Source organism: Strix uralensis, chromosome 5, assembly GCF_047716275.1.
Source record: "Strix uralensis isolate ZFMK-TIS-50842 chromosome 5, bStrUra1, whole genome shotgun sequence".
Taxonomy (NCBI): Eukaryota; Metazoa; Chordata; class Aves; order Strigiformes; family Strigidae; genus Strix; species Strix uralensis.
In genome coordinates, this window is record NC_133976.1 from 81,922,927 (window position 1) to 81,939,629 (window position 16,703).

Sequence of the window (16,703 nt, forward strand, 5' to 3'; positions counted from 1 at the left end):
TGTCCCCCTTGGGGGGGCCATATGTCAGCAAACATCAGCTAACCCTGCATTAAAGGAAACTTCATCTTTATTCCAACCAGCCTGTGAAGGCCTGGCAAAGGCCACAGCCAAGTCTACGCAAATGAAAGGATGTGCCTTTGAAAGGCCATGGGGGAGCAAATCTGTTAGCTGTGGACCTTACCTGCACTAAATCTTTTCCTACCTCCATAGTGAAAATGTCTCTGCTGATTGTCCCTCTGTAGACCAGACAGCTGAGATTTCTGAGTCTGCTCTGCAAAATGAGATCTGGTGTTGGATGTGACTTGTCCAGTGTTTCTGACTTTGCTCTGGAACAGACATGTGGAAGATGGGCCAGACACATTCTCAGCTGGCTCCCTCAAATGACTGTGTAAAGGAAATTCCTCCTCAGTTAAAAAAAAAAAAAAAAGTAGGTTCTAGCCCCCAGGTCTGATCCTTTATTGTTTTTCCCTCTTGCTCCATCTCACCAAGTGTGGGAAGTGCTGCCAGATCGGAAGGGTGTGTGCATGTGTGAGTGGGTGTTGTGGGGATGTCAATGTGACACAAACCACAAAGCAAAGGTCTCAGAACCCTCCCCGTAACCTGGAGCCAGGGTTTGGGTTTGCCCAGCATGGTACTGAGCAGCTCAGCACCAGATCTACCTCCTGCCCACTCCCATGTGGTGGACATTGGTTGGGATTTGTTCTCCCAACGCAGTATACATCTGTCTTCTACAGGACATCTGCACTCATGGGATTATTTTGTGACAGGACAATTTGAGCTGAGCCCAAAGAAGCAGGCGGGAGAAGGTTTCCTGGGGGTCTGGATGAGATCCTGCTCAGGTGTGACTGAGGAACCTGCAGAATGGGAAGAATTCAGAGGGGACATATTTTAGCCCTGATGCCATGTGTGGCTTTCTACCCCCACCCCACCACCTCACCACTCCCCCCCCCCCCCCCCCACCTCCGCTCTGTCCCCACCCCACCAATCATCCTCTTTAACATGACAAAGAGCCTCGAGGATGGTGAATATTGCAGTCCCAGGCAGGGGACAGCCAGCTATAAAGGTAACTGCCTGTCTACCTCAGCTTGCTGGTGAGACCTACCCCCCAGGTGCAGATAGCATCTATTAGAAGGTGGGGGACCCCCCCCCCTTCATCAGCCCGCCATGTGTGCACACTTGGCTCTGCCCCCCTACCAGGCTTACCCCAGCGGGGCTGGCATGGGGTACCTGGAGTTTTACTGGAACTCGGCGGGGGAGGCAGGACATCCCCCCGCTTCGGCTGGGCCAGGGGGAGCCGGTCAGTCTCCGGAGGCAGGAGGGAAGAGGCGGATGGCAGGTAAGGCATTTCAGCTAAGTCCTAGAGCTAGTCCTCAGGATACCTGTGGTCCCAGGCCAGCCAGTCGGCTTAATGACCTTGAGCAAATTTTTCTCTCTCCCTACCTTGGTTTCCTAATGTGTGATCTGGGCAAAGTGTGATGTGGTAGGCAAGGAGGATGGGTGACCTTGGGCAGTCAGTCACACCACCCTTCCATGCTACTTTTCTTTGGTGACTGTGAACCGGTTTCCTAAACCCCAACACAGCCTGCGAGAGTCCAGGCACTGGCAAGTCTGTGATCCAGGCTGAAGGGCAGTGTGACAACATGGTCTCATGGAAGTTCATAGCTCTTGGGGCAGAAATGTCTGGGCCTCCTTTTAGTCAAATGCTGCCATGTGTGCTACGGAGAGAAACAAATCCTGAAGGTAATTCTGCTCATGGCATCGCTTATCCCCTTACAAACCCCTCGCGCCCTTCATGTGCTCATTTAAACTTGAGCCGAGGCATGCTCTGAATCACTGTGCTGGGAAATCTGCTCCCTTTAGATCTCTGCTTCTTTTAGTTTGCCATTTTCCTCTATTTCCCTCTCCTTTCCGTGCTCTTGTTGCCTTGCCTTTCCCTCTTTGCAAAAAAAAGTCCAAGGCCCCACCGTGGTGGCATTTTCTGTCCCTGCCATTCCTCTCCCACTCCAGTGAGTGGCAATAGAATAGCTGATGAAAGCAGGTTTTTGCCCAGCCCCATTTTATGGTCAGCAAGGCTACACGCTTGATCTTTTGGAGTGCAGGTTCCAAGCTGTCAGATGCTGTAGAGAGCTACAGGCTTGGGCAGAGGGACCAGTGGGTAGTTTGGAGAAAGGCTTAAGTTCTCTGCATGCTGCTTGCTCCACAAAGCCAGCGGGCAGATTGACTCATTCATGCCCCCAGTAGGCTTGGCATATAGACTTAAAACCCATCTTCAAACGCTCTCCTCTGGTGCATTTCTCTACAGAGAGAGCCCGGCCATGGAAGCAAAGGCCTACAGGTGTCAAGGGCTTGTGGGAGCAGGTCTGTCGTAGGTTTTCGTGTTTATGTCTGTTGGACTGCTGTTTGTGTTTCTTGCTTTGAGGAACTGCTTAGTAGCCTCTCAGCATAGGACAGAAGGAGGGGTTTGGTAGAGTGGACGGGGAGCCCATTCCTCAGGAGGGCATCAGTACTTTGCGTTGGAAGTACATTCGGGAGGTTGAGGAGGGTGACTCAGTGGGCTGCAGAGTCACAGCTCTCAGGGTGACTAGGAAGGAGATCAGGAGCTACCCCATTCACTGCACACTCTCTCCCCTGAAATGTCCAGAGGAGAGGGGATGGCCGATGCAGAAAGGTTTGCAGAGGAGTAGCTGGAGGAAGGAGGGATGAACAGATTTATCATTGCAGTTACGGGGAAGGGGGCAGGCTGGCATCGCAGTCCTTAAGTCAGGGCTGGCCTGAGAAGATCTCAGACTTTCACAGATCCCAGCAGCCAGGCACCTGACAAAAGGGACTGGGGTAATCTCTCTTGTTAGCATTTTCCTATTCAGGCAGCCTGAATGACTTTGCATCTTGGCGGCTTTTGTCTGGACTAGCAGCCCAGATTGTTTAGGAAGCTTTTCATTTAGATCTTTGTCCTCAACAGAAACCCCTTAAGACATGTACCTCAGGACAAATGAGAAGGGGCTTGGACACCTTCTGCACTTTTGAATTTTGTCCCCCATGTCCCTGGTACAGGATTACTGTCTCTTCTCACCTGTCCCACACATCCACCTTTCCTCTATTCCTCCTCATTTCCACATCAAATTTCTCTTCATTCTTCTCTCACCAGAAGACCCCTCAGCCAAATAGGTCCCTCCATCTATACCAGTGTTTCCAGCAGTGGGATGGTCTGTGGTGGGAGCCACAGGCAAACAGGAGTGAGCCAATATCCAAGGCCTGACTGATGCTCTCCACCTGCCGCCCCATCCTTGTGAGCACTGACTGCTCTGCCTCACCATACACCCTGGTCAGAGGTTGCTTTGCCATTGTCTTGAGATTGCTTGGCAGGCAGTTTTGGGCAGCTCAGTCACCAACCTAAAGCTATGCTTGCAGTCATGACTAGGCCTTTTTACACCTCACTGAGACCAAAATATTACTGGGTCCTTTTTGAGGAGGATACTAACACTGTGAGCCAGCATTCTTCCCTCTCTGCCCTGACTTTTCCACCTGGTGAAAGGGAGCCACAGGCAATCCCAGAGGGGTGAGCTGGGACGCTGCTCACTGTCAGTGGGCTTGTCTGTGCTCACAGATCCATGAAGGAAGAATGGTGACACAAGCCTTTACTTCAAGAGAACTCCTGTCTGATGGGCAAGGAGCTCTGCAACAGGCAAGGAATATGCTCATACCCCTATAGCTGTGCGTGATGTCTCGTATACCTTTTCCCACTGTCTTATCATTTCTAGAAGTATCCCCAGCTTCATCCAGTTCTGGGAATTTCAGCCAATTCACACCAGATTCAGCCACCAGTCCACATTCGGCATCCTCATCCCCACAGCGTGCAGCTAAATCTCAGAAGGGTGGAGGAGATGTCATGGAGGGGGTGAGGAAGGCCAAGAGCCGCACAGCTTTCTCCAAGGAGCAGCTGCAAATCCTGCACCAGCGGTTCCAGAGCCAGAAGTATCTCAGCCCCCAGCAGATCCGGGACCTGGCTGTTTTCCTGGGGCTCACCTACAAGCAGGTAAACATGGAGACTTTGACCTATGGTGTATATGTCACACAGCAGCTGAATGGTCACATAAGGCAGTGACAGGATGGAAGGATGAGTCCCCAGCAGAGAGTAGAGGCAAAGGTGCCAGCTAGCAGTTGCTCCCCTGCCTATTCACACCCGGAGATCAGAGGCACTTCTGGGGGAGAGGAGAGCCAGTGGCACCTCACTGGGGCCTCCCCAGTGAGGGGTCAGTTAAGGGTACTGTTGCCAACACTCTTAGTAGAATGTAGTAGAATGCCAACACTTTGTAGTAGAAACACAGTGATGAATATGTTGTTTGCCTCAAACAGCCTCTACCTCTGTGCTGGTGAACTTAACAGAAACCCTGGCATGCTTCTGTTCTCTGAATCCCAGGGCTGCAACATGCTGAAAGCTATTGCTCATGTTTCCTAGGGCTGATCTTGTCCAATATCTAATAACATCCCCCACTCAGCACTGCCCGACTGCTTGACATGTGCTCCCCTCTCCATGTGGGTGCTGCGAGGTCCATCCATCGCAGCTCTTCAGGGCCTCTGCTGGTCTCCAGGCAGGTTGTGTGTAGTGAACTGGTGATGGCTCAAATGATGCCTTCGGAAAGCAGAGGGGGCTGGGCAATGGAGCACAAGCACTTGCAGTTACAAGTCCAAAATCTGCCTGGAATTTGGATCTCAGAGCTGGGCACAGTGGGCTGGATGCCCCAGGACTAAAAAAAGTTATAAATGCATTTTAGGTACACACATATGCTTGCACACATTGAACTGATTCTGTCAGGAACAAAGCAGGTGGGACAATCTGCCCTTTCCTTCAGTCCACATCTCTGAAAAGGCTGCTGTCATAGGGCAGACACAGCCCTGGGGGCAAACAGCTCTGGAATTCATCCTAGCAAGGAGCTTTGAATTTGGGAACTGCTGGGTTCAAAGAGCAAGCCTCTCCCTTCTCTGCTCATGAGCATGCAGAAGCAGTGTCTTAGAGGTTTGCCTGTAGCGCAGGGGGCTTGTAGAGAGCTGGGTGGGTCTGATTTGCACCACTCATTCATCTCCGTGATTGAAATGAGTCAATTTGTCACATCTATAACTGTCCCGTGGACATAATGCCGCCCCCTCCCCCTACCATGCAGATGCACTAGCCACCTGCTGAGGCTGCTAGACAGACATCCCTTGGCAACAACCCCAGGGAGCTCTTAAGGGCCTTTATCTGCTGCTGCCCAATATATCTATGCCATCTGGTGACTCTCCCCCTGCTTCTTCCTGCTTGCGATTCTGATAACATTTGCTCTTCCCTCTCCTTTGCTGATGTTTTCTCTGCTCTCCCTTCCCCAACCAGGTGAAGACTTGGTTCCAGAACCGGAGGATGAAGCTGAAAAGGTGCCAGAAGCATAGCCTGTGGACTGAACGGGCTCAGTGCCTCATGCAAGTAAGAACACAGCACATAGCTCAGCATGGGCCTTCTGTCTGGGCAGATAAGTCCTGTAATGTATTTCCTCCATGGGGACAACTTAAGCATACAGGTATCAGAGTACCCTGCCTTCTGGTTTGTTCAGCACAGAGGCACAGACTTAGCATGACTCTCCATGTTCTGTAGGTAGCCTGGCAATGTGCTGATGATAGCACTGAAATCACAGAATCACAGAATCATTCAGGTTGGAAAAGACCCTTGGGATCATGGAGTCCAACCATCAGCCCTACTCTACAAAGTTCTCCCCTACACCACATCCCCCAACATCTCATCTAAATGACCCTTAAACACATCCAGGGATGGGGACTCCACCCCCTCCCTGGGCAGCCTATTCCACTGTCTGACCACTCTTTCTGAAAAATTTTTTCCTAATGTCCAGTGTGAACCTCCCCTGTTGCAGTTTAAAGCCATTCCCTCTTGTTCTGTCACTAATCACCTGTGAGAAGAGACCAGCACCAACCTCCTACCATGTCCTTTCAGGTAGGTGTAGAGAGTGATGAGGTCTCCCCTCAGCCTTCTCCTCCTCACACTAAAAGTCCCAGATTCTTCAATCTCTCCTCACAGGATTTATTCTCCAGGCCCTTCACCAGCTTCATTGCCCTCCTCTGCAATGCTTTTTTTCCTCCCCTGGAAATGCTTCCAGGGAAAAGCTGTTTTCCTCATATATATACATACACAACTGTGTATCCATCCCTGAGCTATGGGGATGGATATGGTTCTTCTTGTCCTCCCATGCTACTGCTGCTGATCAAGAGACAACATGAAATGTGAAGGGACAGAAGAGCCCCAGTACATGTCAGGCCTGCGGACACACGTGGAGAAGCTTTTGTGTTCTGACTCTCTTGTCTCTCCCTTTCAGAGTGGCTTCCAGCCAAGTACTTACCTGGATGTGCACCCCAAATTCCACCAGGGTTACCCGATCACTGCAGCCAGCAACATCCAAACTGTGCCTCCCCCCCGTCAGCACTACGGAGCCGGGCAGAACGCTTACACAATCATGACCAGCGAGGATGGAGGAGTCTTTGGCAAAGGCGGGGGCACCTGCAGCGTCCAGCAGACAGTGGGCTTCATTGCCCAGCACAAAGTAGACTTTTACCACAGCTGTCCCGGCAGTGTGGAATACCCAGGCACAAAGACAGGTGATGGCTGTAACTTTCACCACTCGACCACCGTGGGGGCTCCTTGCCCCACCACTGCTGGTCACCATCTCTATCACTCCTAAGCACTGTGGATGTGGGGTACTGGGGCAGCCGGGAATCAAATCTTATTCTCATCTTTCCCTTTGTTATTCATGTGCTCTTCAACTCAGGGGCATCATGTAGCTAGAAACTGTTTTGTCATCCAAATATATGCCTACAAACATGCACAGACATGCAGATACCTGTCTGCTCATATATCTACATACAGTCCTTCATACGTATGCCCTTACACGTGCACACCTCTCCCCTCCTTTGTTGGCACAGACAACCAAGTTTCCTTATAGCAAGACCCAAGATCTGATTACCTAGATTATCCCCTGGATCTTCTAAATTATGGATCTTGTAACTTGTCTCGGAGGAGGCACAGATTCCTTTGGGGCTTTCATTTACACATATCACTTTACAGTTGCGTGTACATAACCCATGAAGCCATGAGCTGTGTGGAGAGCTGCTGGTCACATACCTTCCACTGAAGTTGGAGAAGTTACTGTCACACGCCAGGCATCCATCTGATGGTTAGAGCACCAGTTCTGTAGGTCAGCCACAAGTACAGAATTGATGAAGTGTCTTATGAAGAGAGATGTGACAAGTGGCTTACAGAAAGGCTGGCAAGGTGATCTTATAACCATCAAAATTATAAACAAGCCCTTCGTTCTAATCTGTATCTTTCTGTGCTTCCTCTCAAGAAAACCAAACAGTGCATTCAATTTGGCAAATAATAAAATATTTTGTAAGATGGATTATGTATTTTTTCTGTAGCTTTTTTCCACTGTAATAGAGCACTGCAATATAAAATCCAGATGGAGCATAAATAGTCATAGCAACTGTATGCCATTGTTATTACTGATTTGACTCTGAAACTATAAACAGAGATTTTTCTGTGTTGTAGGGGATGAGCTTCATGACCCTTGGCAATGCCAGATATCTAGAGTCAAAGGACAAGGTAACTACCACGCACCTTAAGAATTTCCCCTACCCAGCAATATTTAATACTGGGACTGGCTAAAACACAGAGGTACCATCATTTCTAAACTTAATACAATATAAGTGTCTAAGTACCTAAAACCACATGTGTGTATCAAGGTATATTTAATAACAGAGTCCCAGTTCCCTGAGTCACAGGTTTTCTATCACTCTTTGATGATGACAATGACTTTATCTTAATGCAATGCAGTAACTGTCATGGTTAAAAAAAAAAAAAAAGAAAGCATAAAATGAAGGCAATTGATACCTGTGACTGGAGTAATACGAGGCATGGTCTTCTGTTGGCAAAGCTGGTTTATGTCCCTGTGCCTCACAGCTGTTTGTTCCCACCCCCATTCCTTCATGCAGCCACTCTTTGACCTTTTGGTTGTTCAGCTACACTTTATAAAACTGTACTGTAAATGGTATGGCCAGCATGATTTGGGGAAAAATAAGGCCTTCTGGAGAGCAAATTTCTAAGTCATACAATTTTGGATATCCATTTTAAAAGCACAGCCCCACAAACATCCATCCTACAGCCAGCAAGTGCCTAAGCTGGGGAAAGACACGTTCTTGCAGCCACTGCACCATCAGAGGGGTGGGCACCAGTTGAGTTAGCTTAGCCGAAAAGGTGCTGGGTAACATCTGAAGGTGGCCTGCAACAGCAGCAATTATCAGGGCTCTCACGTGAGTGCCGGGAGCTTTTTCAGCCCCTTTGGAACCAACAGTGCTGATACTAAGCTGAATATCGTCTGAAACCTTTCCATACCTCCCCATCAAAGGCTGCTGTAGGTGAAAATGTTGAGCTTGTGACGAATAGTTCTCTGGAACAGGAGTCACCTGTCATGCCCTGTTCCTTCAGGAATGCTTTAGGACAAGCAGGATCTTGCTGTGAAGCCCTTGGGACTGGCTTGCAGAAGGATGCTAGCTATAAGAGCAACAGTTGTCAGTTGTGATCTCCCCACCACTGACCTTCCCAGCAAAACTGGGCTAACAAACACTACCAAATCTTGCAGTTTCCTCAAGACACCCCTAAAATTTTTCAGAGGCCATCATTCAAAGACAGAGCTTATCGCCACAGGTGGTTCTGGAAACTGAAAGCCTGCAGCAATTCCAACAGGCAAGTAAGCAACTTCCAGGAAGGGAGTTCACTGATGTCATCTGCATCAGGGGCTGCATTCCCAACGCCCTGTGTAACAACAGCAGGAATGCAGCTCCTGTTACAGGCAGTCCCTCAGCCACCGCCAGACAGAGAGGGACACTGGGGACTTGCTTTCTCTTCTGGTCTTTCCCTTGTATTTAAGCAATGACTTGGATGGATCTCGGGGCTCACCCAAGGCAGCAGTCCTGATGTTGTAATTTGTAAAAGATAGAGTGATTCAGACACAGCCCAGCTGCTACAGACACACCCTGTCTGTGAGCAGATGGGCTTCCATTAAACATGAGAAATTAATTCTAGCCTGGTTACAAAAAAGATTCACTTTGGACAGCATGAAGACAACATGGCCCTCACAGGAAAGGAAAAACCTTTTTTTTTTTTTTTGGTCTAAAATCAGTTCCATGAATTTGCGTTCTTCATGCCTCTTGACTGCTCAGTATCAGCCAAGGTGCTGTTGGCCTCTGATGATGGGCTGAGCAAAAGATATGTGGCAATGCTTTACTGAAAATTTCCAAAACCCTGTTAGATCAGCATTTGAGTCATGCAGTGTAGTTAGATAACTAAATACAGTGTTTACACATGCCTGTAGGGAAGAACCTATTAAAGCAAAGATCATGCCTTTTATTTGCACTGGAGAGACAACTGGAGCTGTGAGCCCTTGCTCACGGGCCCCTCAGAAGAAACATGTAGCTTGTAAAACATTGTCATGGGCCATGTTGACACAGAGAGCGAAGAATGAGGTCGCTTGCACCACTGTACTTGCTTGGTATTTTGCCTATGGGACAGTAAAGGCTGGGATCCAGTTAACTAGAGAATAAAGCGTGGTCTACATAGTCTGTACTAGATCTGATTTCTCCTGTTTGGGTGGGATTCTCCACATCACTGGAGCAGTATCTGCAGTGTTGACAAACTGGAGTGTTGACCCTGCAGAGATACCGTGAAAGTGCAGTGTATTCCCACAAGCTATAATACATATAAAGAGCTCCATATGGGCTTACAGCTTGATCCTAAAAAGATTTGCTGGCAAGGCAAATCATGTTTGCAGTGTGCAGCAATCACTGTTACACAGCACAGTCACAAGAAGCAGCAGTCCTGACAGAGATGTAACATACCCCAACAGAAAGGGCTTTTACTGACATGCACTTACTTCCTCTGAAGAACTGATATAAGCCCTTTTGGAAGTATGAGCCTGGAGGGATTAGTTGCACCCGTTTTGGTAGTAGTGCTGCAATCACCTGTGCATCTGTTTCACATGGTTATGCGACTCAGGTATGTCAAGGTAACAGAGATCTCCAGCACTGCGGAAGGACAGAGTCCTGCTTAATACCACAGCTTGTAGAAACTCTTCCTGGGCCACTAACTAGCAGTCCGTTCCAGCCCACCTGCCAAAATTCCAGCAGCCACTCTGCATGTTCCCTCCAGCCCTACAACTAGGTGTGCTTGCCAAACCTGCGTGCAACCCAGCCTGAGCAACCAGGGGAATAACACACCCGTAAAGGAATGTCCATTTCTGCAGAATGCTCCTATGGTAAACGCAGGAACAAAATCTGAGCATGCAGAGCCCAGCCCCAGGGCTATTTTAGCAACAATATCTGTTTCCACAGGAGGAGATAGGCCAACAGAGCTCTGGCTACCTCCTTACCTTTGTAGCAGAAACATGGAAGGGAAACACACCCAAGCAATACAGGTAATCTGTAGCAAGCATCCTCTGCAATCATTCTGCAAAGACCTGTGCACCTTGTGTATTTCTTTAGAGCTTAAGTTTGCGTCTCAAAAATTTAAAATGGAAGGAGCTAATTTAAAAGCTGAAAGGCAAGGCTTTAGTATCTATGACTTTTATAGGTATATGGTTCAGCTCCCCCCCCCCCCCCCCCCCCAAGAGAATTGTTGAAATTAACACTACTGCTAGAGCATTACCTAGAATTCATCCAAACTGATGTTGGGACATGAGTCTTAGGTCAGGATGAGAAAGGATCTCTGTTCTGTAATATAGGAAGTCACATGAACCTGGAGTTTCCCCCTCTTCCAGGCCAGATTTGCCTTTTTTCTACTATTGAAGGTTGGCAGCACACACTCAGCCTTTCTGCCTCCCCTACAGGCTCAAACCTCCACTCCCTTACCTTCCTGCCCATATTCCACCTTGCCCTTGGAAGCAAAGCAGTACAGTATTGCAAAAGGAAAGCAGACATGCTTTGGCACCCACACAAGCAGGTTCTGGTCAAAGGACCCATGGCAGTTTGAGCCTGAGCAGTCAGCTGCCAGTTTAGCTAATTGTGCTCAGTGGGAATACCTACTGAACCATCCCTTTCAAACAGATGAAAAGCTTTGGTTTGTGTACTGTAGTTTATGGAATCTGGGATTAAACCCAAACAGATCATTTTTGCTAGTTTAAACTATGGCTACTAATAGAAGCTTGATTCTGCTGACAGTGCAGTAGCATCAGCTGCCTTATTCCATCAGTGCTGCTGCCCATGGACACTGCAGCCCTTGGCTGCACAGGTGTCCAAACTATGAGGTATATAAGGAAAGCAAGGCTCTGACAAACCAAAGCTCACTGGGCAGGAAAAGGTTCATAGTCTTTAAATTTGTGGGTGCTGATGCACTGCTTCAGTCTCAATGTGCCTGTCTCATGTGTTTCAGTACCTTTTAAATGTTGTTCCCAGCTGCTAAGAGGAGATAAATGCAGTCTTGGGGCAAAGTAGAGAAAGTAGTAAGTTTTTGTTTCAGTGCTAGAGGCAGGATTCAGTGACCTACACACAAACTTCTGCTGCCATTTGAGGTTAGCACAAGAACCCCAAGAGATCTGCAGCCTCAGTGAGGCAGGACTCCCAGACCTCTAACTGTGAACTTCTGGAGCAACAGCAGGTGGCCACACAGTCTCAAAAGACACTTTCTTTGCTCCTACCCTCATACGTGATTAGTTATTCTGAAGCACAGCAGTTTAAGGGCTAATACAAGCATGTTACAGGGCTGCACATTACTGCAAGCCAGTAGCTAGCAGTCCAGTTGCCTACTCCTGGAGCCCCACCATGTGCTCAGCAACACACCTGCATGACAAAAACCAGGCCAATGGACTTCTGTGACCTAATCCTTTTAAACAGTTGCTTGATCCTACCTCTGGGAGAAATGCAGTAGGAGTTACTTTTTTTCCTCTTTTCCTCAGCTGGACTAACCTGTGCAGAATAACCATTCTGGTAGCAGGCTGTTTGGATGTAAGCTGGTGACAGTTTCAACATTAAAATAAAAGTAATTTATTTCAATTCAAACAGTTTCTAAGAACATTAAACAGAAACAGTCATAAAACACAACATGCACACAGTAAAAAACATGCTTGAGATCACTGCAAGAAAATATGCTTTAAGAAAAATTATTCTGGAACAATAATTTTCCTCCTTTGCAGTGAAGTTTAACTACAACATACAACCCTTCTGCAGACATTTCAAGACAGGGTTGCAGTAAAAATTGTGGATTAACCACAAAAAACCTCTACCATAGAAATATTTATGGTTTTACTGTCTCATTTCCTCCTGCCAGCTCATGCCATTTTGTATTCTTGGGCAGTGAGTGGCAGACACTGACTCTGCAATTCCATATCTTGTAAAAAAGGTCAGTTTTGCATAGGTTAGAGCTGACTTCCAGTTTCTCCATACTGGAAAGAATGATTCAGTTATTCCCAAAAAAAGGAACTGAAAATTTCAATTAGCATTTTCATCATTTTGTCAAACTAGGTTTCTCTAAACTTTTCACCTCCCCCAGAGCCTGGGTACTTTAGTCAGATGAGGCAGCCAGTGCCCTTTTCAGCAGAATAATACAGAAAAGATCCAACTAAGCCCTGGGGAAGGGACAAAAATCCTACTAGCTTACACTCTTAAAACTGTGATTAGACAAGAGCTTGGGGAAGCATCCCGCTCTAGCCCCTTGGATGACAACTCCACCAGGACCCAACAGGAGTCCCCATCCTCAACATCCAGGTTCCAGGATAAGTGACATCAAACATCACCTGTAAAATAACAAGAGTCCTTTAAAACATAGTTGCGTGCTTCTACCCCAGAGAAAGCTGCACTGTAGTGGTGCTGTGTTTGTGAAGTGCTAGGGGACCATCATGTACAGATAAGCAGACTGTTCTCACCACTCCAAAGATGACTACACACAGCCCCTCCTCGCTCTTCAACAATGGCACTTTGGGCTACCCTCTGCTGCAATCTGCAGGTTGGGACAAGCCAACAGTCTCTCAGCAGATAGATGCAGAAAGGCAAGATCTAAAGTGGGTGGGGAGAGTCCCAGAGACACCATCCTGAATAAGCTGACAGGCACAAGTAGGTTAGCAGCTTTGAAAACCAAAGTTTCCATGTGAGATATGGGCAATACTCTACTGCACCTTCTCTCCTCTGAACTGCCCCATGTACACAGGAGGGCAGCAATGGGGTAGGCAGGTGCTGACCCCTCCAGGAGGAGCTGCTGAAAGTAACTGGACCAAATCATCTGAAATCAGATGATCGCATGTAGCTTTTTGGTGAGGGAGGAGAGGATGCAGATGAAGAATCTATTAGCAGTTAGCTGACTGAGGTAGCAATAGGCAAGACAGCAGGAAAGATTCTGGGCTACAACAAGGTAGTTCTAGCAGAAATATGCTGAAGTACAGCGTTTTCTTCTCCAGCAAAGCTCTGCTGCAAGACACACAGGGCAAGAATCAGAGATCACCTCCTAATAGAGGCAGCAGAGGAAGGTGAGACCTGGACAGCAAACATAGACCTTTACTGCCTCTGCTGCTTCTGGCTGTGGCATTGCACATTCCCCTCCATGAATGAAGTTTCATCTATCCGCACACAAAACACCCTTGCCAAGGGTTAGCTACGAACTGACAGGTGCCTTTAAACAGAAAACTAGCCCAAGGCAGCAGGGTGCTGAGCCCCACCAATGGTTAAAACAGGAGATGGGGAGGAAGGGCAAGAGAAAGGAATAGAAACTGGATCCCTGAGTCAAGACCCCAGAAGCCTCATGAGAGAAAACAGAAGGGAGAAAAAAAATAGACCTAAGACTCATAACCACTCTGGGTCCCCAGGTGATGCCAAGGGGCCTGGCATTGATGCCGTACAGAAGAGCTTGAGAACAGTGTGGCACTGTCAGAGGTGCTCTGAAAGCTGTAGGTGTCTTCTGACTCCAGGCTGATGTAATCCACATCGCCAGAGCAGCTGTGATAGAAGTTCATCTGCTGGTTTAATAAATCCATGGCTTGATGAGTATTGCAGCTTGTCCCACCTTTTCCAAAGAGCCCCTCATCCTCCACAGCCACGATCGAGTACAGGCTCTGCCCATTCCCATAAGTCTGGCCGTTGGTGTAAGCCTGGTGCACGTTGGTCACAGCCTGGAGGTTTCTGCTGGCACTGGCAGGGAAGCTCTGGTGAAGTGTGGGGGTTATATCCAGGTATGCAGCCTGATGAAACCCATTCTAGGAGAGACAGAGAAGGCTGTTCAGTAACGCAGAGTGCCACAGCAACTGTGCCCATTCTTTTGGATGGGTCCTCCTTTCTTCCCATCCCATCCCCCAAGCCAAACAATAGCGTCTTTTTCACACTCACTGTCCTCACTATAGACTAATAATACCAGAGATGATGATCTTAACTGTTGACTTGGAGATGACTAACTTATCTCCATCATGTCTAGGAGCACCATGCTGGGGAGTAAACCAGCACGAGTAGCTTTGCTGGCCCTCTTTGGCTATTTTGTTTTCTATCTAGTCTCAAGTGGGAGATAAGCGGACTGGAAACAAAGCTCTTTCAGTGCAAGGGCAGGCTTAAAATAGATGCCCCTGTAGGCCTTATTACAAGAAATACAACTGGCTTGATAATTGTGCATGATTCGAATTAGCAGGTTAGACATGGTGCACTTCTGCCCACAGACTGGAGGAACAGTGACTGGTGGTTGTGGGGCAAGGGGGAATTCTCTCACCTGTGGTAGATACACTCTTTTTTCCACCCACTGGCTCTCCTTCTGGCAACGTTTAAATTTCATCCGTTGATTCTGAAACCATGTTTTCACCTAGAAGCGATGGGGAAAAGACATAGGGCATTATCCAGTTTCTGCTTGGCTTCTAATACTGGACATAATTTCAGCAGTTTAGCAACATGCAGCAGACCCGGGTAGCCACAGAATCACAGAGCTGAGACATGAAAACACTCTCACTCCTCAGATCACCGTGGGATCTCTCACGGCATCAAAAACCCTATCTGAAAGGCAGGCCAAGACCACTGCAGAAACGCAGCTTGTACAGCAGCAGCATCTCACTGCTGTGCCAAGATCAGTGCTCGACTCAGGAGCGAGTCACTCCTTCGGTCAGACACCAGTAGCTGGTGGGACAAGGACCTTCTCTCTAGGGACAGACCCAGGTGCCACTCTGACTAAGAAATCCAACTTGCAGAGCGGTGCAAGTATCTGACTTTTCACGTTCAGAGACAACACGTGTCCACACAGAACAGTAACCTGACTCTGCACAACCCTGCTCTGTACGTGCTTTCAAACACCTGCACGGAGTGGGTGGGTAATGCTGGAACCAAATGTAAGAGGAAGACTGAGTCATAAGTTTTCACACCCTCTGCTCTCTCACATAACCAATGACATTAACAAGACCACGAAAGAAACTCATCTCTGGGGTCTAAGAAAAAAGAAAAAACACCCCCAAAAACCAAAAACCCCCAAAAACCCTGCTTGCCAGATCACTTCACCCCAGGGATGCGACTCAGCTGCTCAGAGCAAGATGTTCACCTGCTTGTAGGTGAGCCCCAGGGCAGCAGCCAGCTCCCGGATCTGCTGGGGGCTGAGGTACTTCTGGCACTGGAACCGCTGGTGCAGGATTTGCAGCTGCTCCTGGGAGAAGGCCGTGCGGCTCTTGGCCTTCCTCACCACACCCTCGACTTGTTCCTTGACCTTCTGGAAAGAGGGATGGGGAGATGGGCGCTCGGCGGTGGGGCTAGTGGCAGAGTCGGGGGTGTACTGGATGAGTGTCCCAGAGCTGGAGGAAGCCGGAGAGACATCTGAGGAGAAAAAAAGGGGAGAACTGGGGTGAGCGGGGTCAGCTGGAGAAGACTCGAAGACCTAAGTCCGGCTTCTCGGGAGAATTTACGGTTGCGGGTGCCCTGGGGACTTGCAGCGGCTCCGCAGCGCGGAGAAGGGGGCGCCGGCACCCCGGGGGCAGCGGAACCCGGAGCCCTCCGTGCCCGCCCGGACGGCGGCACCGCGCCCGGCTCCACCGCCGCTTCCAGTGGGACAGCCCCGGTCGCGCCCCCCGCGCCCCCCCCGGGGCAGGAGGGACACAAGGGACACAGCCACCACCCCCCCAGCCGAGGGCAGCCCGATGGGTCCCCCGGGGGCGCGTACCTGGGTGGCCGGGCGTCTTCTCCGCCGCGGGGAAGGGGAGGCCGTCCGCCGCCGGGGCCTCCTCGGCGGGCACGCTGTCCATGCTCCCTGGGGAGAGCCAGTAGTAGTCGCCATAGCGAACCGCGCCGGAGTAGGGCAGGTAGGGCGACATGGCCAGGTGGGCGCTCATGGCCGGGCCCCCCAGCCCCGAGCAGGCGGCGAGCTGGCGGCGGGCAGGGACCCCATTAGGCGGAGGTGGGGGGATGCTTTATGTCCTCCCCAGCCTGGCCTCGGCTAGAAGGGATTGCCATGGCCATTGTCATGTTAAAAGTCAGTTGATTGGAGGGGAGGGGCTTTGGGGGGGGGATTCAGGGAGTGGGGGAGGGCTGGGACACCAGGCCTCGCTTTTTGGCTCCTCAGTGCCGCGGCGGGAGTCGGGTCGTCGCTGCCAGCTCACCCTTCCCTGGTGGGGGGTGTTGTGTGTGGGGGGGGAAGAGCCTTGATTCCCCCTCGGGGCCAGAGGGCCGGCGCA

At 49.5% G+C, this 16,703-nt stretch overlaps 2 protein-coding genes across 2 annotated transcripts; one reads left to right on the top strand and one right to left on the bottom strand.

The window, feature by feature from the left end:
* The first annotated feature begins 1,164 nt into the window (after positions 1-1,164).
* Positions 1,165-6,719, top strand: LOC141943833 (homeobox protein NANOG-like). Its single transcript, XM_074869494.1, has 4 exons — positions 1,165-1,336; positions 3,759-4,033; positions 5,366-5,455; positions 6,357-6,719. Exons 1-4 carry the CDS (start codon positions 1,165-1,167, stop codon positions 6,717-6,719), a joined length of 900 nt encoding a protein of 299 aa, XP_074725595.1.
* A 7,131-nt stretch (positions 6,720-13,850) lies between these two features.
* Positions 13,851-16,364, bottom strand: LOC141943834 (homeobox protein NANOG-like). The gene is made up of 4 exons (XM_074869495.1): positions 16,193-16,364; positions 15,581-15,849; positions 14,768-14,857; positions 13,851-14,267 (listed from the first exon to the last, which is right to left on the bottom strand). Exons 1-4 carry the CDS (start codon positions 16,359-16,361, stop codon positions 13,851-13,853), a joined length of 945 nt encoding a protein of 314 aa, XP_074725596.1. The 5' UTR covers positions 16,362-16,364.
* Between the last annotated feature and the right edge of the window lie 339 nt (positions 16,365-16,703).